Source organism: Zygotorulaspora mrakii, chromosome 2, assembly GCF_013402915.1.
Source record: "Zygotorulaspora mrakii chromosome 2, complete sequence".
Taxonomy (NCBI): Eukaryota; Fungi; Ascomycota; class Saccharomycetes; order Saccharomycetales; family Saccharomycetaceae; genus Zygotorulaspora; species Zygotorulaspora mrakii.
In genome coordinates, this window is record NC_050720.1 from 457,561 (window position 1) to 481,610 (window position 24,050).

The 24,050-nt window shown below is 39.5% G+C and overlaps 10 protein-coding genes and 1 non-coding gene across 11 annotated transcripts; 4 read left to right on the forward strand and 7 right to left on the reverse strand.

The window, feature by feature from the left end:
- The first annotated feature begins 566 nt into the window (after positions 1 to 566).
- On the forward strand, positions 567 to 638 carry HG535_0Btrna1H. Its single transcript has one exon. It is a non-coding gene; the product is annotated as a tRNA-His (tRNA).
- A 230-nt stretch (positions 639 to 868) lies between these two features.
- On the reverse strand, positions 869 to 1,711 carry CHO1 (CDP-diacylglycerol-serine O-phosphatidyltransferase; the record flags this gene model as incomplete). Its single annotated transcript, XM_037287037.1, has 1 exon — positions 869 to 1,711. One exon carries the CDS (start codon positions 1,709 to 1,711, stop codon positions 869 to 871), a length of 843 nt encoding a protein of 280 aa, XP_037142932.1.
- A 306-nt stretch (positions 1,712 to 2,017) lies between these two features.
- On the reverse strand, positions 2,018 to 4,264 carry POX1 (acyl-CoA oxidase; the record flags this gene model as incomplete). Its single annotated transcript, XM_037287038.1, has 1 exon — positions 2,018 to 4,264. One exon carries the CDS (start codon positions 4,262 to 4,264, stop codon positions 2,018 to 2,020), a length of 2,247 nt encoding a protein of 748 aa, XP_037142933.1.
- Positions 4,265 to 5,222: 958 nt separating this feature from the next.
- Positions 5,223 to 10,181, forward strand: CHC1 (clathrin heavy chain; the record flags this gene model as incomplete). Its single annotated transcript, XM_037287039.1, has 1 exon — positions 5,223 to 10,181. The coding sequence occupies one exon, from the start codon at positions 5,223 to 5,225 to the stop codon at positions 10,179 to 10,181; it is 4,959 nt and encodes a 1,652-aa protein (XP_037142934.1).
- A 210-nt stretch (positions 10,182 to 10,391) lies between these two features.
- On the reverse strand, positions 10,392 to 13,475 carry SPT16 (chromatin-remodeling protein SPT16; the record flags this gene model as incomplete). Its single annotated transcript, XM_037287040.1, has 1 exon — positions 10,392 to 13,475. The coding sequence occupies one exon, from the start codon at positions 13,473 to 13,475 to the stop codon at positions 10,392 to 10,394; it is 3,084 nt and encodes a 1,027-aa protein (XP_037142935.1).
- Positions 13,476 to 13,812: 337 nt separating this feature from the next.
- Positions 13,813 to 15,237, reverse strand: SIP2 (Sip2p; the record flags this gene model as incomplete). Its single annotated transcript, XM_037287041.1, has 1 exon — positions 13,813 to 15,237. The coding sequence occupies one exon, from the start codon at positions 15,235 to 15,237 to the stop codon at positions 13,813 to 13,815; it is 1,425 nt and encodes a 474-aa protein (XP_037142936.1).
- Positions 15,238 to 15,732: 495 nt separating this feature from the next.
- On the reverse strand, positions 15,733 to 16,821 carry HG535_0B02480 (C2H2-type zinc finger protein; the record flags this gene model as incomplete). Its single annotated transcript, XM_037287042.1, has 1 exon — positions 15,733 to 16,821. One exon carries the CDS (start codon positions 16,819 to 16,821, stop codon positions 15,733 to 15,735), a length of 1,089 nt encoding a protein of 362 aa, XP_037142937.1.
- A 1,505-nt stretch (positions 16,822 to 18,326) lies between these two features.
- On the reverse strand, positions 18,327 to 18,821 carry SMB1 (mRNA splicing protein SMB1; the record flags this gene model as incomplete). Its single annotated transcript, XM_037287043.1, has 1 exon — positions 18,327 to 18,821. One exon carries the CDS (start codon positions 18,819 to 18,821, stop codon positions 18,327 to 18,329), a length of 495 nt encoding a protein of 164 aa, XP_037142938.1.
- Positions 18,822 to 19,030: 209 nt separating this feature from the next.
- CHZ1 (Chz1p) lies at positions 19,031 to 19,453 on the forward strand (the record flags this gene model as incomplete). Its single annotated transcript, XM_037287044.1, has 1 exon — positions 19,031 to 19,453. The coding sequence occupies one exon, from the start codon at positions 19,031 to 19,033 to the stop codon at positions 19,451 to 19,453; it is 423 nt and encodes a 140-aa protein (XP_037142939.1).
- Positions 19,454 to 19,597: 144 nt separating this feature from the next.
- HG535_0B02510 (Rab family GTPase) lies at positions 19,598 to 20,346 on the reverse strand (the record flags this gene model as incomplete). The annotated part of the gene is made up of 2 exons (XM_037287045.1): positions 19,598 to 20,217; positions 20,301 to 20,346. 2 exons carry the CDS (start codon positions 20,344 to 20,346, stop codon positions 19,598 to 19,600), a joined length of 666 nt encoding a protein of 221 aa, XP_037142940.1.
- A 1,234-nt stretch (positions 20,347 to 21,580) lies between these two features.
- On the forward strand, positions 21,581 to 23,950 carry FIR1 (Fir1p; the record flags this gene model as incomplete). The annotated part of the gene is made up of 1 exon (XM_037287046.1): positions 21,581 to 23,950. The coding sequence occupies one exon, from the start codon at positions 21,581 to 21,583 to the stop codon at positions 23,948 to 23,950; it is 2,370 nt and encodes a 789-aa protein (XP_037142941.1).
- Between the last annotated feature and the right edge of the window lie 100 nt (positions 23,951 to 24,050).

A 24,050-nucleotide genomic window follows, 5' to 3' on the forward strand; every position in this document is an offset into this window, starting at 1 on the left:
TTTAATGTAAAGATCTGTTCGAACTCTGGTATATGGGCCCACTGATTGGTACTAGGGTGCAAGGTCATATAAAAGGATACGAATGACCAACCAAGATCCAAGATATTCATAGAGCCAAACTGATTTATTGAGGCTAACACAAGCAATAAGACATTGAATTTGTAGTGTACAATTTTACGCCAAGTTCGTGACTTTAAGTTCATGTAATAATTTGGTCTACAAACTTCCTCTTCCTTCTTTGTAACATTATATGAAAGCGGAACGATATATAAAGCCTTCTTTATCTACTTCAAAAAAGCACTACATCGAACCACAGCAGCATGCATTATCGCGGGTGAAAATATTCCCCAATTCGTCGAATGAGAGACGAGAGTACATGCAACAGATGCGTCAATTTATAGATCGCGCCTTCTTCAGCTACAAGACGTATATGATGTGACTGAGACGTCTCACTGATTACTAGTGAATAATGTTCTTGCTATGTTCCGTCTGTACCAGAAAAGTATAATGATGTAATCTCAAGAGTATATCGGAATATAATCTGTTGTGAACTATAGAAAAAACAAGCCATCCTAGTATAGTGGTTAGTACACATCGTTGTGGCCGATGAAACCCAGGTTCGATTCCAGGGGATGGCATTATATTATTTTTTACACAGCCATTGAAAGTATAGTGACATCTTAGCTTAAAGTAAACAAAAGAACTCCACTGGTGACAATCTAACAATACCTTTTTGCTTTATTTAACAAATTACTTCTTTAACCATTCATTTCGGAATATTATGTTATATTTTTGCAATAAGAGAGCAAAACTTACATAGCGTTTACATAATGATAATAATAGTGGCAGCGACGGAAAAATGATATATTCAAGGCTTTGGGATTTTCAAGCTTTTTGATATCATACCGCAACCATGCAAAAAGAAGACTGCAACAATTGGATGAACCTCTAGGAATAAACCTTTTCTGCAGACTCCAAATGGAATGTCTTCAATGATTAACCCTTTCCTTACCAAAATCGCCATCCATAAGACCAAAGCTAAAGTTGTTGGCATTGGTAAACCTTCGAAATACTTTGATTTGCCACCGCTGTCCTTGGGTAATTGAGCAACGGTAACATTAAATCTTGCCAATCTTGCCAATCCACACAAGACAAAGAAAGAAAGAACCAGGACATCTAGAGTTGTTTGAAATCCAATAGCAAATGCAATCGAAGCTGGTGCAACGCCAAACGAGACTAAATCTGCCAAAGAATCTAGTTCCTGACCCATCAATGAAGATCTATTTCTCAAACGTGCGACTCTTCCATCAAAGAAATCGAAGCACATCCCAAGAAATATGAAAAAATGAGCCCTTTGCACATAATGCGGTTTATTAGTTGAACAAAATCTCAAACAACTTACTATAGAATAAAATCCTGAAAAACCATTAAGCATAGTAATAAAATCTGCTAGATGCAAGTTTCTAATCATACTAAAGTGGTATTGATCGCTAGTAAATTTCTCGATATCTGTCTCATTTGGAGGTTCTAATTCTGCCGCACTGAAAGAAAAGATGCTAGATGCTCTTCTACTCATTGTTCTATGCGACATGTCATCTCCATCGTCGTCACTGAAAACACTCCCTTGAGATTGTTCCCGTGGATTCTCATGTGAATTTTCTTCTGGTGACATCTTTACTCGATCGTTATTTCTACTCCTTACACTGCTCATTCGATGAAACCTAACGATAACTCAGTCAAAAACTAACGTCTTAGAGGAAATTTTGTTTTATACTTGTCAATTGAATTTAAAAAATATTTTGAACAAACTGATTTCTGTTAGCAAATGACCCTCTTTTTTTTTTTAGATAGCTACTAATTGGCGTTCTGTTCTTGTGCAAATTTTGACGAGGGGAAGGGTTTTAGTTTTCAAGTCACATTCAAAAAAAAAAGAAACACACTACGACAGAAAAAGATTGGACATTCATGTCATCATTTCATCATTAAAATAAACAAAACTACTAATACTATTTTTAACTTACTTAGCCAACCTTGCAAGGATCTCGGATTTAGCAGCCCCACCCAGTCTTTCATCAAATTCAAATCCTCTTTTCAACATGGAGCTTAGCAGCTCATGATAAACTGGTCTCCCCGCCCCATCAGACTCAACTGGATTGTTTTTGATCACTTCGTTATAGTAATTGTTGTAGATGTCTCCATCATAGTAACCTATTGGCGCATTCAGCATCGAATCAGGAAATTTGAAGGAATCTGTTAATGCTATACAATGATTTCTCAGTTTTGGTAGAATTTGTAATAGCTGTGGTTGGACATCTTGTGAAATTTGATCTGGTTCAAAAATTTTAAATTGTTGGAATTCACCGGAATGCTTATCAATGAAATACAAGGAGAACAGTTTGTAGATATCCCACATAACACTTCTCGTATTTTCGTCAGTAATATAGGATTCCGAATCTGAATTCAACTTGTCATGGTATGCTTTCAACATTGAATGCAATGCATGGAATTTGGATATTAGAATCAGTAGTTTTGAAACACCGTCAATTTTTTTAGTCTTTTCAATCAATCTTGCAGTGTGATTCAGTAATTTGACGAGGGCAATGGCCCAGACAAGATAATAGTCCTCGATTTTGTTCAACTCTGCTTCTTCACCTCCCATTATTACGTTACGGAGAAAACTTGGCTTCAAATAACTGAATGATTCGGTGTCTAGTTCTCTATCAAACTTGCCTCGAGTACCAGCTTCAACGAATTTTTTTAAAATAGATTTTGCCGAAGTGAGTGATAAAATACTATTATCACCCTCCCATGTACATTGAACAACCCAATCGTTATAACCTTTACCAAAGGCATTATACTGCGAATAACCGTGACCACCACAACTTTGTCTCAATTCATCGATTAATTGCGCCACTAACCAAGTGTTGGTTGCCTTCAAGCTCGCACTGTCGATGAATAAATTTTTCAATTTTTGACTGACTCTCATCAATGCTGATTTGTCACTTGACGAAACTTTATATAATTCGTTCAATGTAGTGTAATAATTGTCCATTAACTTAAATGCCGCAGGGGAAATCATATACGCAATAGAAATTTGTGGTAAAACGCGGTATTGATGCAACGGGTAATCCATCAGTTGCGATTCCTGTTGTCCTTTCTTGGCAGCAAATTGCTGTCTTCCCACAGCGTAACGAGTAGCAATTGTCACAAACTTTGCTCCAAACCTGAATGAATCCATTACCATGTTAACTCTACCGTTTAAGAGGGCACTATAACCTGAGATTGAATCTAATTGCGGCTCCGTCTTAACACTTATGCAACCGTCTCTGGCTCTCAATACTTTTGTAAACCTACTCAACATGAATTCTCTTGGAATAACGACATTTCTGAATTGAATCCATCCATTATCAATACCATCACGCCCCATCTTGGCACCAATGTCACCTATGGAAACTCCAGGTAGTAATTGAAACGTCGCGGGATCTCTTAGTGGGACGACAAATGTCTTGACACCATAATCCTTAGCTTCAACGATCAACCTTGCGTACACTGTTGAGTGAGTAGCTGAATGGGCAGCACCACCGATCCACCATTTTGTTGCCGTTAAGTCAGGAGTATCGATTGAAAACGTGTCACTTTTGGGATTATAAGTGGCTCTTGTTTGTAATTCAGCAACATTCGAGCCATGTCCCAACTCAGTCATTGCAAAACATCCATATATACCCTTTATGAAAAGGGCACCGCGTTCTTGCAACCAATAGTGAATTTGTTCGTCTGTTCCATTACCCTTAATGCAATTGCCAAACAAACCCAGATGAACACCCACCCTTGTCCCCAATTGCGGATCAATATTAGCTACCAAAGAAAGTCTTTTGTCAAATATAGAGAGATCCTCATTACATAAGCTCGGTAATTTATGTTCAGTATCATTTTGAAGTTCTTTGATCAAGTCTGTCCCCTTAAATTGATTTCTAATCGTTTTAATGTCGTGTTCCATATACAAAGATAGTCTCGCGATTTTCTTCGCTGTCTCTAGCCGCTGCTGACTCTTGGTTTGATCGTAATAATCCGTGTCAGTCTTCAATACCGGGTCATTACATATCTCTTCGATCAAGCTGTGTGTCAAATCACGTCTCTGAGGTGTATTCTCCAAGAACGTGTTGATCTGATCAATTCTCAACTTGGATTGTGCACGCTCTTTTTGAATAAATTTTTGTGGATTCAATACTTTTGAATCATTGTCAATAGTGAAACTTCGTGTCATTGCGATTCTTATCGATCACAAGCTACAATAATGACCTGACTTAAAAAGTATAACCGGCAAATGAAGGTCATCCAGACAATATCGACCAATCTTTCTTCTTCCTTATATAGCCCAAGCTGACACTCTCATGACCGTTACCCCAACATCGTTTCTTGGGAGCAAGCTTTTCCCCGGCTTTTTTGAAACGCCTTCTTCTCGGGGTTGTCACATTTTGGCGACCCCTTTTATCGGCGATTATTCATCCAGCCGAATCTTTAGGGCTGGTCAGCTTCCTTACCCGGCAATGTAGAGCCGGGTAAGATTCAAGGAGAATAGCTCGGCGGTAAAATATTTACTTCTTGTCTTCTTCCAACATGCCACAACACAAGTAATTTGTAATTCATGGTCACACGTAACTAAACCGCTGGCGTCCATTGAAAATATTAACGGTAAGATGTATGTTAACAGATAACGCGGGTTCCATATGTTAATATGTCAAAGCTGTAGTGGTATGAAGGTTTTCTCCCTCATTAGAGTGAGGAGCAGTGATTTACTCGTTGTGGCTACCAGAATACTCTGGGAACAGCTGAATGACAAAAATGTTGCATACGTAGGCTGAGATCAGCACGTCGAATGGACGACTGGAGATATGGCAGACATGTCTTCTCTGCCTTGTGATAATTACCCGCCTTTCGCACAGTGGTGTTACCCTCACTATAATAGCCCCTTTTCGTAAGTTAATCGTGAAGTATGATGTGGAGTCTGTTAACACCAAAATGGCTTTCGAGTTCGCTTGCCTCTGTTGATTCGAGGGGATTGACCACACTCCAGCCCTTTCCACATCAAACATTTCAGAGTGTCTCCCATTTGCAACAGAGACTTCTTGAATCAGCACTGAGTGGTTCGCGAGTTAATAGAATAGTATTGTGCATCGAATTTCTGAACCAATTGCTGCAATTACTTTGTCCTTCAGTGAGATATGAGTGATCTACCAATTGATTTTACGGAACTGGCTGATTTAATATCATTGGGAATTTCCCCTCAATCCCTTGATTTTAGATCAACCACATTTGAAAGTGACCGTTACGTTACAGTGAGAGAAACTCAAGATGGTAACAATTCGGTCGCTATTGTCGATTTGGCGAACAATAACCACGTAACAAGAAAGAACATGGGTGGTGATTCTGCGATAATGCATCCATCACAAATGGTCATATCTGTGAGAGCTAATGGTACCATTGTACAGATTTTTAATTTGGATACAAAGACGAAATTGAAGTCTTTTACCCTGGACGAGCCAGTGCTCTTTTGGAAGTGGTTAGATGAGAAACACTTAGGCTTTGTCACAGCAAGAACCATTCAAATATGTGATGTCTTCGATAATAATGTTAGCAGTAAACCTCAATTGTTAACTCAAAGACATGCAAGTCTCAATAATACTCAAATCATAAATTTTGTTAGTAACAAAAAATTGGATTGGTTTGCTGTAGTCGGTATTTTACAGGAGAATGGTAGAATTGCTGGTAAAATACAGTTATATTCTAGGACTCGTAATATTTCTCAGGCTATTGACGGTCATGTAGCCATTTTCTCCAACATTTTATTGGATGGTAATACTTCACCTGTGCAAATTTTTGTCACAGGTAACAGAAATGTTACAACAGGTTCAGGTGAATTAAGGATTATTGAAATCGATCACGATGGTTCATTACCTGTTCAGTACCAGAAGAAGAGCGTTGATATTTTCTTCCCACCAGATGCAACAAATGATTTTCCAATTGCAATTCAGATTTCTGAAAAGTATGGTGTCATTTATCTTCTAACAAAGTATGGGTTCATTCATCTTTACGAATTAGAAACCGGTACAAATCTTTTCGTTAATAGAATTACAGCAGAATCCGTTTTTACTGCTACCTCATATGATGATAAAAATGGTATTGCATGTATTAACAAAAAAGGTCAAGTATTAGCCGTGGAAATTTCCACTTCGCAAATTGTCTCGTACATATTGAACAAATTGTCAAATGTATCATTAGCTCTAACTGTGGCATCAAGAGGTGGATTACCTGGCGCAGATGATCTTTTCCAAAAGCAATTTGATTCATTTTTGAATCAAGGTGACTATGCGAATGCTGCTAAAATTGCAGCCTCATCAACCCAATTGAGAAATCAAAATACTATCAACCGATTGAAAAATGTTCAAGCGGCTCCAGGTGCAATCTCACCAATTCTGCTATATTTCTCAACTTTGCTTGATAAAGGTAAATTAAATAAGGATGAAACAATCGAATTGGCAAGACCTGTCTTACAACAGGATAGAAAACAACTATTTGAAAAGTGGTTGAAAGAGGATAAGTTGGAGTGTTCTGAAGAATTAGGTGATATTGTTAAACCATTTGATACCACTTTGGCATTAGCTTGCTATTTGAGATGTAATGCTCATGGTAAAGTCGTCACATGTTTAGCCGAACTGCAACAGTTCGACAAAATTCTGCCTTATTGTCAAAAGGTCAGCTATCAAGCCAATTACCTTGTTTTAATATCATCTCTGATCAGAACAAATCCAGATAAAGCATCAGAATTCGCCATTTCGCTGTTGCAAAATCCAGAAACTTCTTCGCAGCTAGAAATTGAAAAAATTGCTGATTTATTTTTCTCTCAGAACCATATTCAACAAGGTACATCCCTATTACTGGATGCATTAAAAGGCGATACACCAGATCAAGGCCACTTACAAACCCGTGTTCTCGAAGTGAACCTATTGCACGCTCCACAAGTTGCTGATGCAATTTTGGGTAACCACATCTTTTCTCATTATGATAAACCAACTATTGCATCATTAGCTGAAAAAGCTGGATTATATCAAAGAGCACTTGAAAATTATACTGACATCAAAGATATTAAAAGGTGTATTGTTCACACTAACGCTTTGCCTATCGATTGGCTAGTGGCGTTTTTTGGTAAGTTGAACATTGAACAAACTTTTGCTTGTTTGAAGACATTAATGGATAACAACCAACAAGCTAACATTCAAATTGTTGTTCAAGTTGCCACGAAGTTTTCGGATTTGATAGGCCCCGCAACTTTAATCAAATTATTTGATGAATATAAGGCTACCGAAGGATTATACTATTACTTGGCATCGCTGGTAAATTTGACTGAGGACAAGGATGTGGTTTATAAATATATTGAAGCTGCCGCTAAAATGAAACAATACAAGGAAATCGAAAGAGTTGTTAAGGACAACACAGTTTATGATCCAGAAAGAGTCAAAAATTTTCTTAAGGATGCCCAATTGGAAGACCAAATTCCATTGATCATTGTTTGTGATCGTTTCAACTTTGTTCATGAATTAATTCTTTATTTATACAAGTCTCATAACATGAAATTTATTGAAGCATACGTTCAGCAAATTAACCCCTCGAAAACTCCTCAAGTTTTGGGTGCATTATTAGATGTTGACTGTGACGAAACATTTATCAAGAATTTACTTCAATCTGTTTTGGGACAAGTCTCAATAAATGAGTTGACTAGCGAGGTTGAAAAAAGAAACAGATTGAAATTGTTGTTACCTTTCTTGGAACAAACTTTAGCTCAAGGAAGTCAAGATCAAGGTGTCTACAATGCTTTAGCAAAGATCTATATCGACTCAAACAATGCTCCAGAAAAGTTTTTGAAGGAAAACAACAACTACGATACGGTAGACGTTGGTCGTTACTGTGAAAAGAGAGATCCTTATCTGGCATACATTGCTTACGAAAAGGGTTCCAACGACGAGGATCTCATCAGAATAACCAATGAAAATAGCATGTACAAATATCAGGCAAGGTACTTATTGAAACGTTCTGATCCAGAGCTGTGGAATTCAGTTTTGAATGCTGATAATAGCCACAGAAAACAATTGGTTGAGTCTGTGATCGCAGTTGGTATACCGGAATTAACTGATCCTGAACCTGTTTCTCTTGCGGTTCAAGCTTTTATGAACAATGGTTTGAGACTGGAACTAATCGAACTTCTGGAAAAAATCATTCTGGAGCCTTCACCATTTAGTGATAATGTTGCTTTACAAGGACTGCTTCTATTATCGGCCATAAAATACGAGCCGACGAAGGTTGCATCATATATCGACAAGCTCGAAAACTATGACGCAGATGAAATCGCCCCTCTATGTATTGAACACGGTTTGAACGAGGAGGCTTTCGAAATATATGATAAAGATGGTGCGCATGGCAAAGCTTTGAAAGTACTTGTTGAAAATGTCATGTCTTTAGATAGGGCTCAAGATTACGTCGAAAAGGTGAATGAGCCCGATTTGTGGTCTCAATTAGGTACCGCTCAACTGGATGGATTGCGGATTCCAGATGCATTGGGATCATATATCAAAGCTCAAGATCCTTCTAACTATGAAAATGTTATTGATATTACTCAGCAATCCGGGAATATTGACGATTTAATTCCTTATTTGATTATGGCTAGAAAGTCATTGAAGGAACCGAAGATTGACGGTTCATTAATACTAGCGTATGCGGCTCTAGGCAAAATTCACGAGATCGAAAACTTACTCTCTGGTTCAAATGTTGCAAACTTAGAAGCTGTGGGTGACAAGTTATTTGATGCTAAAAATTATAAGGCTGCAAAATTATGTTACTCAAGTATTTCTAATTACTCCAAACTTGCGTCTACCTTGGTGTATTTAGATGATTATCAAACAGCTGTGGATACTGCCAGAAAAGCTTCTAATATAAGAGTCTGGAAGTTGGTCAACGATGCATGTATTGATAAAAAGGAATTTAGATTGGCCCAAATTTGTGGTTTGAACTTGATTGTCCATGCTGAAGAGTTAGACGAACTTGTCGATAAGTACGAATCTAAGGGATATTTCGAAGAGCTAATCTCGCTATTCGAAGCTGGTCTAGGTTTGGAACGGGCTCACATGGGTATGTTCACGGAGCTGGCAATCTTGTACTCCAAATATGAGCCAGCAAAAACATATGAACATTTAAAATTATTCTGGTCAAGAATTAATATTCCAAAAGTGATTAGAGCTATCGAGCAGGCTCATCTGTGGACGGAGCTAGTTTTTCTATATGCTCATTACGATGAGTGGGATAATGCTGCCCTAACTATGATTGAAAAATCAGCAAAAAATTTCGATCATACTTACTTTAAAGAGGTTATCGTCAAGGTTTCCAACCTAGAAATATATTACAGGGTCATTAATTTCTATGTTACTGAACATCCGTCTTTATTAATTGATTTGTTGATAGTACTAACACCGAGATTGAACATACCAAGGACCGTTAAAATCTTCTCGAAATCCGATAATTTGCCATTAATCAAACCTTTTCTAATCAACGTTCTACCTACAAATAACTCTGTCGTGAATCAAGCTTATCATGACCTGATGATTGAAGAAGAGGATTACAAAGCGCTACAGGCTGCTGTCGATTCTTACGATAAATTTGATCAATTAGAACTTGCAGCCCGCTTGGAGTCTCACGAATTGATTTTTTTCAAGAAAATTGCAGCTCTTCTGTACCGTAGAAACAAAAAATGGTCCAAAAGTTTAGCGATCTTGAAGGAAGAGATGCTATGGAAAGATGCCATTGAAACAGGTGCCATTTCGAAAGACACCAAGGTGGTAGAGGATCTGTTATCCTATTTTGTCGAAATCAATAACAAGGAGGCATTTGTTGCTCTATTGTACACAGCTTACAATTTGATAAGTTACGAATTCGTTTTGGAGATTTCTTGGCTGCATTCTTTGGGCGATTATATAAAGCCTTATGAGATTTCTATCAAGAAAGAACAAAATGATACTTTGCAGAAAATTGCAAAGCAAATGGCAGAAAAATCTGATAACATGGAGGAAGAAAACGCTGGAAACCCTTTAATGTTAACTAATGGTGCTATGGGCTTGCAACAGACAGGCTTTTAGGTGTGAAAAATTTATTCTATTCCAGCAGGTTTGAGGGGACCTAAAGGATATACTTCTTGTAATTCTGAATATTTTCGTTATCACTGCAAAAGTATGAAACTCTAGCATAGTATGGAACACTTCTGTATTTTTAAATTTACAACTGTTTACTGTTTAAATAATAAAGCTTTAAAATTATGATTATTATACGTTCGCTGTGTCAAAAATAGTTTATTCTTTGTATGTACTTGCTCTGTCGGCCTTAGCTGCCTTTTGCTCTAGTTCATCCCAGTCTTCGCCCTCTTCACTTTCGCCGTCTGCACTTTCAACTTCGCTACCTTCGTCGCTGAACTGCTCGTCAGAATATTCATCTTCCTCAGAAAGAGCACTTTCGTCTTCTGGTTCTTCTTCAGATGCTTCATATTCACTGATTTCTTCCTCACTCTCGTCCGATGCTTCATCATCAGAGCCCATAGCCAAGAAACTCCACCCACCGTCGAGAAAGAATTGATGGGGATCTTCTTGCAACGATTTCATTATAGTACTCCAGTTCAAATTGATGGAAGAAACTGTATATGGAATATCCATATCGGTCAGCCACTGTTTTAGAAAATCTAACGATTCGATTGGAACGGTATTGACATGCGTCACTGGCTTGTTGAAATCCTTGTATACAAAGACCATATCAAAATTCTTCAGCCCAAATTGAACTCTTTCTAAAATACAAATTTCAATTTCTTCTAGATTTATAACCAAAAAAGGAGGCTCCACTAACTGCACCAAACAATCTGTTGTCGGCATACAGAAAACAGCAGACCTACTTGGCACACCTTGAAATCCCAGATCTCTGAAAGTGCTTTCAACAGTCAATAGACCATGGGACGCTTCTGCAATTGCATCTGCAAAATATTTAAACTCTTTGTCTAATGCTGCACGTTTTCTCCTCTCTTCTTGTTCTTGTTCTAGTTCATCTTCATCACCATATCTTCTGAACTTCATTTGAGATTTTCTGCCAGTTCCAGTTTCATCCACTGTCACATCAGAGGCTTCACGATAAAACTGGACATCCTGTATCTTTTTTTTACCCATAAGAATAGGATTCTTCAGATGTATGTGGATGATAACAATCAATTCTCCCTTACAAGATTGGAAAAAGATGTTCTTTATGTTTGAGAAAAGGATATCTATTCTGCTATCTGTTCTTAATGGAGACTGATATCTGATACCATTCTCATGAATAAAAACCGTACTGGGTACACGTTTGCTATCCGGACTTGGTCTGACAAAAATTTGATCGAGTCTTTTGGTTCGACCAGACCTATTCTCAATTAATTTATCTTGCTGAACGACGTCCGCAAGTACCTTGCGTTCTTGCTCACGTTTGGTTGATTCTTTCTTTAAATCAGTAATCTGCTTGAATGCATCGCCAATGCGGTCTGCTTCCTTCGACCTCAAGGTGATTGAGCGGAAAAATTGATTGTCTGGCGAATCCTCGTACGGCAATTCTTCAACTTTTTTTGAGATGCCTCCTGAACCTGGGGAATGAAAATTTAGACGTAAATACGTGTACTCTCCTTCCTCATTTTTGGAACCATTCTTGTAAGAATTGATATGAAATGGAACCGGTCTACCATAAATGGGTAAGATAATAGTTTGGCTTTTCCAATCAACGTGTATTCTCAGATCTTTTACATTAGATGGAATCTGTGAATCTCTAACATAGGATTCGTACTTTTTAAAGTATTGACGCGGCTCAGTACCTGCACCAGTAGCATCAGCGGCACTAAATCTCACAAGACCGTCTTTCTGCAGTTTTTCGTGAAGTTTCCTCTGATTTTCCTTTCTTATCTGCTCTTTCTGCGTCTCCATTGAGTCACTTCGAGCATCACCACGAAGCTTAGTTTTTAAAATTTTAGAATTTGGCTCTGGTTTTACGGGTTTCTTCGACGGTTTTTTGTCATTTTCTTCGTCCTCATTATTGAAGTAAAAGGAGATTTGCGCCTTAGACTTGGCACATTCGGTGAAAAATTTGGGTGATTCTTCGCCCGCCACACCTAACAATACAGTATCTGCTTGTTGCAAGGCATAACTTTGACCGGTCTTAGAGTCCTTCAGATTGTTGAAACCGAATGTGATATTAAAACAATCACCGGCCCTAATTGTCCGAGTCTCATTCTTGGTGTTTAAAATGAAGGTAGAATCTCTAAATTCTAAACCAATTATCGAGCCAATGTTCTTTGTTAAATTACTAGCCAAATCGGGCCTTAACTTTTGGACAAATTCAACCACCGAGTTATAGACATCTTTTACTACACGACCGACTTTCAATTGGTTGGTAACAATTTCTTTCTGTAGCTCTAGCAAAAAGTCATAATTGTTGACCATTTCTTCAGATGGATCGATCAGAAAAGTTCTTGTTACATTAGAACAGTAATTATTGTAACGAATACCACAGGAAGCCAAAATGCTGCCACTGCCATGTAATTGATCAGTATTAGAACGTGCAGAAACTTTTAAATCGAACTTGGCACCTGATTGAACGATTGGTGAATATGTCCAATCCAAAAGATCTATGTTGAATTTATGTGTATCGGGGCATAGTCCCTTCAAATCTGCCGTGATCTTCTTCAGAAATTTCATATCATCGATTTTATTTTCTATCTTATCGGAGAGCTGTGCATTTGTGATTTTTAGCTCTTCATCCACGGCATTTACCATTTCATCAGCGAGGACATCCATGAACTTATCAGATGCTCGGCTGGCCACAGCTATAAAACTTTGCTCGATCTCATCCTTTACTTCCCAAACTTTAGACAAGCCTAGCGAAATATCAAATATATTGAATTCGTTGTCTTTCACGGCTTTTTCCCATAACGGGGCCCACTCAGTCATGAATTTACCTTGGTAGAAGTTTTTCTCTGGTGTTCCTACATTCTTGCCCGCAATTTTAATCTCTTCGATAACATCAATGAACAATTTGGCGTTATGCTCAGCGTCCTTACTATTTCTTTCCCGGATTTCTAGTTTAATTTTCTCATCTTTGAAAAGATCGAGAGCTTTTTGTAGATGTTTTCCCTTTGCTGCACTTGTAATAATTACAATCTTCTGTGGCAGAAACGCAATTAACGTGGCTCGAAATTCGTAACTCAACAACCAATTGTGTAATATAGTTGTCTTTTGGTAGGGATTCTCTTCATTCGAAGATCCAAAAACAAACAGCAAAGAGTTTGGCGAATTTTCAAAACTTTTATACTGAGAATGAAGGGACAAGATTCTCTTCTTGAATAGATCAAAATCTATATTCAATTCCTCCATGCTTTCTCGAGAGACAGGGTACTCTTCCGACTAACAATAAGTTTATTTATGCTGAGAAAGGACGATTCTATCTCTGTCTCGTTATTTCATCACTTTTTAAAAACCTGCCACCAATTGAACTGAATCGTCCTTACGCGAATAAAACCTAGTCAGGGTAATATATTTATCGTTGATAGTGATCATCACAAAGGGGAATATCGAGGTATATAGTACTTTAATAAGCTAAATACGAATGAAACACAAAGGATTAACTAACCGAGCTGCAGCCAACCCTTTTGGCTGTATATAAAAGACGTAAATCTATGCTGTAAGTTCCAATTATGCCGAGGAGAAACAATTATTGCAAAGGGGCATAAAGAATCTGGGTTACGTACTTTCTCTTGTATCTGACGATAGAGGCCACACATAATGTATTATGCTTGATGCTACTTGTGGCCAAATGATTCAGAACAACGTGATTTGGAATCGGAAGTGCACCGGAGTTGTTTTCGTTATTATCGCCTTGTGAACTCGAATAACTATTCAATGGTACGTTTTCTAAATGGGGCGGTAATTGGGGAGGAGTGAGCCATGACATATTTTGATGGTTGTTTTGCTGCTGGTCAAGTGTCAAATAGTATTGCTCCATAACTGTAGGATCCGTGAAAACAGCGGGTATGTCCTGTGTGTACTCTAATTCATGGCGTGAGGGCTTTTTCTCACGGAATCTTGTAAATCCATCTCCAATCTCATCGGGCTCTCTCTCAATTTCTAAAGCAATTCGCGATCTAGCGCTTACCGGTTTTGAACTGGAAGTTGGTTGAGATGCAGCACCAGGTGCGATTTCAGACACTTGTGGGGTTTGCGGGTTATCTTGAATATTTTGCAGTTGTTGCAGCTGATGCTGATGCTGTTGCTCCTGTTGTAGCTGCTGTGGGCTTTGCAGTTGCTGATTTTGCAGTTGCTGCTGTTGCGATACTGTATCATTTGGTGCAACAACCTCTAGGTAATTGACAAAATTGCCCATTTGATCTGTCGCCGTTGGTAAAAAGTCACTAAACCTCAATTCATCATCTACAATGAACCTAAAGCGATGAGTTCCTACAGGTAATTGCAATTTAACATGAAGTAAACCTGGCTGACCTACTACCGGTACTAAACCAATCATTTTTCTCCATCCAGTGAAGGAACCGGTAACGTAAACCTTATGTCCACCCTGTTGCCAAGTGATATCTACAGGAACCATTGTCTCTGCAGGTTTTGGAGAGTTGCGGTTTTGTTGTTGATTGTTTCCCGATTGAATATAACTGGCTGTCTGAGAGACAGCAGGCATAGGTGAGGTCTTTGAGTCGCCCACCGACTGCTCAGCAGTAACGTTATCCAAACTAGTATCACTTGGTGTAGCACTTGCACTAACGCTTACACTACTCACAGTTTCGTTATTTCCTCCCTGTTCCTCATTCGACGTCGTATGCGATAAACCTTCCGATCCATGTTCCTGATGGTCGGTGTAAGGTGGTATTTCATCATCTTCATCATTAAATATCAGTGTAGATTTACGTCTAGCCAAAGGAGGTTGCGCCTCCAGGTTATTGGCCCCATCTATATTCATATGCGAAAATGAATGAGTCAGCGAACTGTTCGAATTTCTCTTTGCGGGCTCGGCGAGCTTATTTGCCTCTGTCACATCTAACATGGAAATATCCTTGTTTTCCTCAGCCATTTCACGAGGACTTTTGACACCAATCTTTTTCGAACGTTCTGCTGATGGGCTGTTCCCCATGCAATTTACTATTTATCTTTCTCCTACAATTTGAAATTATAACAACTCAAAAAGAAGAAGACTTCCAACAATGTAAGTGAAATATATTAGCGATAGCGGATGTCCTAATGAAAAGACCTCCTTGTCGAGCTTATCACAGTTGCAGCGATAAATACTATAACTTGAAGTAAAGTCATGATTCTCCTCAATTGTTGGTGTGAATCCTTCTCTAAAATTAACGAGTTGAATGACAGTCCGTAAAAAGCGATTTAGATAGGAGTACACGACAAACGAAACCACCAAGCCAGGCATTTTATTGAAATCCGAAGCTGCAGCAGCGCTCCAAATCCAGGACCTTCGCAAATCGGGAGCCCGGTTTACACCACTAAATCCTATGTTTACAGTTTCAAGGTGTATGGGTATCAGTTTAACCGTCTATCTATCTCTATAAAATATTATTTCTTGTATAAGATCCACTTATAATCATTCTTGTCATTACCATCATTAGCATTTTCATTAATCGTTAACTTTCGTTTTGAAAATATCTATTTCTTTCAAAACGTTACTAATGGGAGGCAATTGAATCCGATTATTTTCAAATCCACGTGCCGAGTCACTTTCCTCATCTGCACTGTCATCTTCGTCCGCGCTTAAGTGAAACTTTGCTTTACCGTTCTTCCTCACCGAGCCTTTCGGAGACATTGTTGAGTCCAGAAACTGTGTACTGCCGTGCCCTTTGAGATTTGTAGAGCTACCCAACTCGTTGTTTAACATACTTGCCAAGGAGACGACACTGCTAGCGGCCGAAACGGGCCTTGAAGTAACGGGAGATGTAGGTATTGAGATCGAGTCAGATTTTATGACCCTAGTTGATTGAAGCGGCGTCATTCCCTGTAGAGAGCTCAATGCAGTCACCAGAGATTTGGCAAACTTCTTTTGCTGTTGGGTTACCGATATTGACGAGCTCTTGTGGTGGTACATGTCTTTCAGGCTCGCAGGAGTTCCCGGAATAGAGTTATTGGCGGTGAAGCTCCCGGACCTCGAAAAGATCGAAGAGCCAGATGCCTCACTTAGTGTAAGTGAGCTGTTGGAGTAATTGTATGATGGGGACTGTGTACGTTGCGGCAACTGATTGGCCAACGGCGTCAAGGAGGATGAATAGGGAACAGGCGAAGGCTGGTAACCTGTCGGCAACGCCGTCTGAGACAACGCGGGAACCTGCGGCTGCGGCAGCGTCGCAGGCGCTATTACCGGCGTCAACGTGACCTTTGGGATCTCTTTCTCATCATCTGCTTGCTGCTTACCTCGAGGTTTTCGCACAGCCTTCTCTCTGACCTTTTTGCTCTTCCGCTGCGAGCTCCCGCTGTGTGTGCGCAGGTGTCTTTTCAACTCGTCGCTTCGACTGAAACTCTTTCCGCAGCCGGGAAACGTGCACTGGTGCGGTTTTTCACCAGTATGCGTCCGTATATGTCTTTTCTTGTGTTCTAAACGGTGGAAGCCCCGGTTACAAACTTCACACTTGAAAGGCCTCTCATCGTTGTCTGGCGGAAAATCTATGCTTTTTTTGTTCATATTTAAATTATCCAAGGTATCGTCTAGTACCATACTGTCCTCGAGGTATGCAAAAGTACTAACGATACTAAAAAAATATTTAGGTTATGTATATACAATCTTCGTTGATACAAGATTAACATCAGTTGGGCCCACTAGCGTGATGAAAAAAACCATGTTTCTTCACCATTTATATACACTTTCGTAGTAAGAGCTCGACAAGCAAAAACAGAAATGATGTGAAAAATAACATGGAGGCAAGTAGTTTTTCCGAGACTACTGCCGTTTCACAGGACTTTTCTACAATTATCCCCAGAAACTTTCGTACCGGAACTTCCGAGTTTCTCTATCCCGCAAAAAGAAGTTTCTTTTTGTAAGACCACTGAAGATGGGGCACAGCAGAGATTTCGCTCGGGAAAAAAAGTGGTTTAAGCTTTTTTTTTTTCTCACCTCACCTGCAAGATATGATAGGTGCAGTAAATGCCCCTCTTTAGCGGGGTTGCTGGGTTGTTTTGCTACATTCAATTCTACCCCGCCGTTCCCCGCGATCGCGTTCACCGGTTGAATTACTACATCGTTTGGTACAGTTCCGGAAGATTCACGGAGAACTCTACTCCATTGCATTATCTTTAGTGTAAACAGGACTCTCAAGTGTTTATTAGATGCTTGGAACTCGCAGCGGTGTGGTAGCTGAAACTGGGATTTCATCTGCATGCCGGACATAATTGAAGTTGATTTACCATCGTTAACAGGGCGTATTTTTTTTATGCACTCATTTTATTGATAACTGCTTCCTTGCATCTCCGTGCTTAACGATGGGATATGGGTTCCAAAAAGACACCTTCTGAACTATATGGACTTCCAAGAATGGTGCAGTTTGACAAATGGTCGGTGGAACCGCGGCAGTCTAAGGGAGCCCTCCTCTTGATTGTCGTTCCCTGAGCTTGATAGGTGCTCGTAGATAGACTTAGTAGGCCCTGGCATCCCTCGGCTGAAGAAATGATAGCATCTGAAGTGGGAATGGCAGGTAGAATAGTATTTTGTGTAGACTGTACTAGACGCGTCTGCTGCTGCGGCAAGGGAACAAAGATCAAAGGTAGAGGGAGTTTGCTGTGACCTGCAGCCTGTGTAGACTATAGGCAGCAAACAATGGTTCCAGGAAGGCAGTGGAGCAAGCAGGCGCCCAGAGTTCACTATGGCGCTCATCGCGTGAATCTGAGCGCAGGGCTCGAGATTCTTGAGTGTATCTGTGTTTTCAACCACATTGAGCGCTATCCGGAGTGCAGATACTGCTAGAGAAGACAAAGCGAGGTTGTGCCAGACATAATAGAACAGTGCATAGGAACTGTTTTGATAATGGCACAGCGCTATATTTGTTTACCGTGTCGGATTTCTGGTAGCTTTTGGAGATAGTGCCGTCTTCAGGGAAGACCCTAATGGCACTGCCTACTGAAGCTGTCATTTCTCGAAGAATTATAGTGTGATAGGGACAGGATCAACCTTGTGGTGCAGAGATATAGTTACATACTACTCAGTTTACTTTACAGAAAAGGATTGACTTATCTTCTTTTGAAGCCTGGAGGCGGTTGGAACTTCCTTCTTGGAATTTCGTCGTTGTTTCTGCCGCTGGTAGCTGTTGGCTTGCTCACTTTATTGCTAGATTTAGGATCTACTTTTTGCCTTTTAGTGCTCCTTTGATTCTTCTGTTTTTGCAACTGCTTGTCTTGCTTCTTGACGCCACTTAATCGATCCTTCTTTGTCAGAGTTGGCTTACTTTCAACAACCGTTGTCAGGACGTGTTCGCCTCTTAATATAGTCAGCCCCAAAATTCGCTTCTCCACTTTTGGTGTTGAGCCATCTTTAATATCTTGCAGTTTGGCTACTTGTGTTTTTGGTATTCTTTCTTCGACACAGTCAGCTAACACCATATTCATGTATTTATCGAACGCCATTAGTTCTCCGATATATACTCTACCATCCTGTGTGAGCACTCGTAGCCTGTGGTGAATGAGATCAGGGAGACGACTACCATTTTTTACATCTGCTTTTACCATTTCACGTACGCTTCCCGCTTGCTCTTCGCCAACTTAAAGCAGTATCTATGGTGCTCTTTTCAGTTAATGTTTTTTTTTGTCGAGTTTCTGAACTTCGCCCAAGGAACATGCCATGAATAAATATGAATTCTCAACCATGAAGCCTTTCCTTGAAAAAAGAAGAGCTAGCTTATAAATACATACTGCACAATAGATACGTGCAATTGCTAATGTCTGAAGAGCCTAAAGATAAGAGAGCGTTGGAAAAGGATAATGCCAGCTCCACCGCTGATGTGAAACCTAAGCAGAAGAGGAGAAGAAGAAACTATGATGATTATGACGAAGCAGTAGCAAAGGAAGAAAAGGACAGTAAAGCTAACCGCAAGGAAAAGAAGTCGAACGGTACCTCAGAAGGTGCAGATGATGCATCTGATGAGTCTGAAATGGATGACGCCAAATTAGATGCCCTTGTTGGTAGTGACGAGGAAGAAGAAGATCTTGCAGAAATCGACACCAGCAATATAATCACAGCTGGAAGAAGAACTCGTGGTAAAATCATTGATTACAAGAAAACAGCTGAGGAACTCGAGAGTAAAAATGGCACCGAGCTGCAAGAGGAAACAGAAGAAGCGGATGACGATTTCAAGGAGTGAACATCGCTAAAAAGAACAAATGAAGAAAGGCTACGTTCATGCTAAGTGTCATGTATTATTTTTATAGCTTAATTCTTTTTGCTAATAGTAGGTATATATAGGAAAGGGCACGTACAACAAAAAGACCGAAATTAATAATGTTACCTAACAACAATTGTTTGAAGACTTCTTTTTGCTCTCATTTGGCGCCGGTGTTAAACTGATTGTAGGTCCCTTTGGGGCTTGTCCCATTCCATTATTATTGCCAGAGTCACCTAAGTCTACCTGGTGCTTACTTACCATTTGATATATCGCTGTGATCAACTCTCTAAAAGCAAGCTCAACATTTTCGCTTTTTAAAGCACTTGTTTCAGTGAATAATAATTGGTTTTCCTGAGCAAAATTTTTGGCTTCATCTGTTGGCACCGCACGTAGGTGGTCAAGATCGGATTTGTTACCAATGAGGCCAACTGCAACATTATCATCAGCGTTCTCTCTAAGCTCTGATAGCCAATGATTACAATTCTCATAACTGCTTGGCTTACTTATATCGTACACGATCAGCGCTCCGACTGCGCCCCTGTAATAAGCAGATGTTATGGCACGATATCTTTCTTGTCCAGCAGTATCCCAAATTTGTGCCTTAATCTTCTTTTTCTCGACTTCAATAGTTCTTGTCGCAAACTCCACACCTATTGTAGATTTTGATTCCATATTGAAGTCATTCGTTGTGAAACGCGAGAGTAAGTTAGACTTACCAACACCAGAATCACCAATCAAGACAACTTTTGTGGTACGTTAGTATTTTGGATTCCTTTCATACGCATTGTAGCAAGCGGGGGAATATTCAAATATCTTCAGTACATACTCTTGAATAAATAATCATAATCGTACCCATAATCTTCGTTGTTCATTGCTGGTATTTAAGCAGAACAATTCATCCAACACTAGCAAAAAACTTGGGAAAACAACAAGAGCTCCGAAGCGTGTTTCTCTTTTAGATATCATCAGTCCGTAACGTACATGTTACCTATTATCTCACGTCCTTAAACAGCCCTCTCTTCACAAACGTGAAATCGCGAACGAATCGATGTATCGCTATCAACGTAAACATCACATATCACGGGTACTTTTATCTCGAGCGAGGATGAGAATAGGGAGGCTACAGTTTGTTAGCGGCTATTTGAATCATCATATTGCCTTCTAAAATTACAGGAAAGTTAGATCTAGACATGCTCAACTACCACATTAACACTGTGAAATATATGCATACCGATTCTGCTCACCTGAAGAAGCTATACTCTGCATATTCTTATGCGGCCTACGATAACTGAAGAACAGTCTACTATACTTTGGAACATTTGAAGAGTTCACTTCAGAAAGCTAGAGTTGTGAACTCAAAATGATTCTCATCAAGATTATTGGATCTTTAGCAGAATCGGACACAACGTCGCCAGTAGTGTAAATTTCGATTTTACTGATAAGTTGTTTCTTTAGAAAGTGCATACTGGAATATTCAATGCGCACCATGATCTATCCTCACTATTAGCTCCTGACAGATTCAAGACTTGTCCTAGTTGTTCACAGTTGGCATAGGTAAGTGATCGTTTTTTCAAGTCACGATACTCAAAGATAAATAGGGCTAAACAGTATCAGGCAATATCAATCGCGTTCGTGATCGGATACCCTTTTTGCACAACAAAACTTGGTACGTGATCATAATAAAGTATGGTAGTACTTGTTACCTGTCTCAGTTTCAAAGGAGTAGACAGCTTGTTTTCAATGATATTCGCAGCGTTTTTTTCTTCTGCGGTTGGCGTATCAACAATGTCTCCCAATAAGGTAAGATGTAAACAGCCCGATTTTGCACTTTATGCTATTTTCGTCGTATATTGGATGGTTGTCGGCGCTTGGATAAGATGAAGCTTTTGATTATTATTTACTCCATTGTGAATTAAACCAAACAAATAACGAGCAAGATTGCTTTATAAATCCGGTAACTTGCCTTCCGTTCCAATTCAAGTTTTTCTTGCATTAGCGTTTATTAGACGTAAACTCCAATCTTCATCAAAACGTAACGGCAAGACAATCAAAATAATCTAATAATTGATTCTGGTATACTATCCTGTTCCAAACACTAAGGCTTTGATGAGTTTGCCAGTTACCCCAAACAAAACCGACTACAATTCTTCATCTGCCATACATTCAATACTGAGGTCCCCACATTGTCGTTCACAATCTCATTTACAACCTCAATTAAGTCCATGTTCAATTGAAAAGACCTCGCCTCAATCCCAGGTGCGATTTTCAATACCGCAGCAAGACGATGTCTGTAAGGATGATGCTTCAATTCAGCAGTCTCCGACGAGAATTGTATTTCCGAACAGTTCGTCAGCAGAGCTCAATAATCATGGTCACCTCGTAGACATGCATTCAAGGATTATGTTAGATGTGCCCGAAAACATCTGGACTTTTCATACAAAAAATAAGTCACATAGTCGTCAAAAGTCCATGCAAGATATTATCGCAGACACATTAGCGTCTGTCAATTCAGATCAAAAGGATATTCAAACTACCCCAGCGTCACAGAAAAGCACTATAAGCCAGGTTTCTCCTTTGAATCTCCGACCCCAATCGCAATTGTACTTAGCTCAGCACTCGCCTTTAAATTCTTACAAGGTTCCCGTGCCTTTGGAGATATCCTTACCTCCATATCTATCACCAAAGAATAAACAAAAAAAAAGATCGAGCCTCATTTTTGATGGAGACGGATATAGTGAATATCATGGTCACGACTCAATATTACATCTGGATTCAAAAAATGTATCTGAAACGAGTGTCAGTGAAATTTCAAACAATTCTGAATTATCATTGACTTCTATCCCATCCGCCGAACACGATCTTTCATTAAACATGACAGATTGTGATTTTGGCGAAACACTTGGGATCGATGAGGATGCAAACGTCAACTTAAAACTGCAAACTAGAAATTTAAAGAGAAATCAAACCATACACAATCCGCAGGAAAACAACAGCTCGTTACAAATACTGGCATCACCTTCGAAGTTGATACAAATTCCTGACCTGAGCCTCGAATATGTGCCCAAAAACTTGGGTAGATCATCGAACTTGTACAATGAAAGCAATCTTCATCATGATATATTAAGGGATGATACCTTGAGCCCAGGAAAAGAGAGGGGCAAGCTGGACCAAGAGTTTGTATTCCCCAAAGGTAATCAAACACAGGGAAATGAAGATTTTCTGAAAGTCGACTCTTCTCCAACATCACGGCAGTTTGAAAATGTAAGAGAGGAGCGTTTCCTGCAAAGCTTGTCTTGCGAGAAAGGCAAAGGTCATAGTCACAGAAGGAGCAGAAGTATTCATCAAGTAGAAGATTTTTTTACGAGCACATCAACACCACCAAAGATTCCAGAGCGCTCATCTCTGAGATCTCATTCACCTGCTTCAAATCTTTCAAGTCCAAAAGTGTCATCTCCCATGAGCCCTCAAATTGAAAGAGCTTTTAATCCATCCAAATCAGATATTTCTCCTAGCAGCTCAAAAGACAGCTCATCAATATATGAGGATAATGGAAATGCTAAAAAAGAGCAGAAAATAGATACCCCTCAATCAATTGTGGGGTCAAGTAAAAAAGTCACTCCTCAAGAAAGCATTTTTGACAGGCATGAAAGTAAGCAGGAAGAAGTAGTAGATGAATCCGATGTTAGCCTGGAGATAATATCGGAACATTTAAATCTTGAGAGCGAAAAGAAGCCCGTCAAAATAGAGGGCATCAAGAGCGAAATCAATGGACTGAAAATTGAACCACTTTCAGTAATTAATTCATTCAATGGCCCTTCAGCGTCTTTCAACTTTGAAGATGTGACATCAACAGTTGAATTCACAAATAAAGAATACATCAATCTTCTGTCACCGAGAAGGAGTTTATCGAATGTCGGCAGTGACTTCTCACGTAATTCACAGTTTTCTAAGAGGACGGAACAAAGTAATGCTACTTCACAACCTCAAGACTCTTTCGGTAAAGTCCCGCTGAAAAATAATGCCGGACCTTACAGATCAAACTTAAGCGGGCCAGATAATCTCCGTAGTGTTTACGAAGTGAGGGACGGAAACATTACCGAGGTGCTTGTGATTGATGACGAATTTGAAAGCTGCTCGCAGTCAGTCAGCAAGCTTGATCCGAACTACAGGAAGAGATCAGAGAAACATGCAAATATCCCACTTGAGTGTTCCAGAATCTTACAGTTGTGTGAGGATGCAGCTAATCAAGCTAAGAATGTAATTATAGAACTGATAGAGGAGGACTGCAAAAATCCCAACGGGAGAAAAATTATACCAAAACAGTGGGATAACACATCGGCAAGAAAAGCTACTAAGCAATTTCCCATGCAAAGTGGAAGCGCGTTGCAGACCTCATTGAGACTCCGAAATAAAAATGAATCATATCTTTCAAGACTGGATAGAGCGATGAAAGTGCAACCTCTATATGAGCCGTAATTTGTTGCAGAACGGTTGACGCGAAAATAGGAACTTTCTTTAATCAATATGCAATGAATGTAGTAATAATTATGATGAGTATGTAAAATGCATTTTTCGA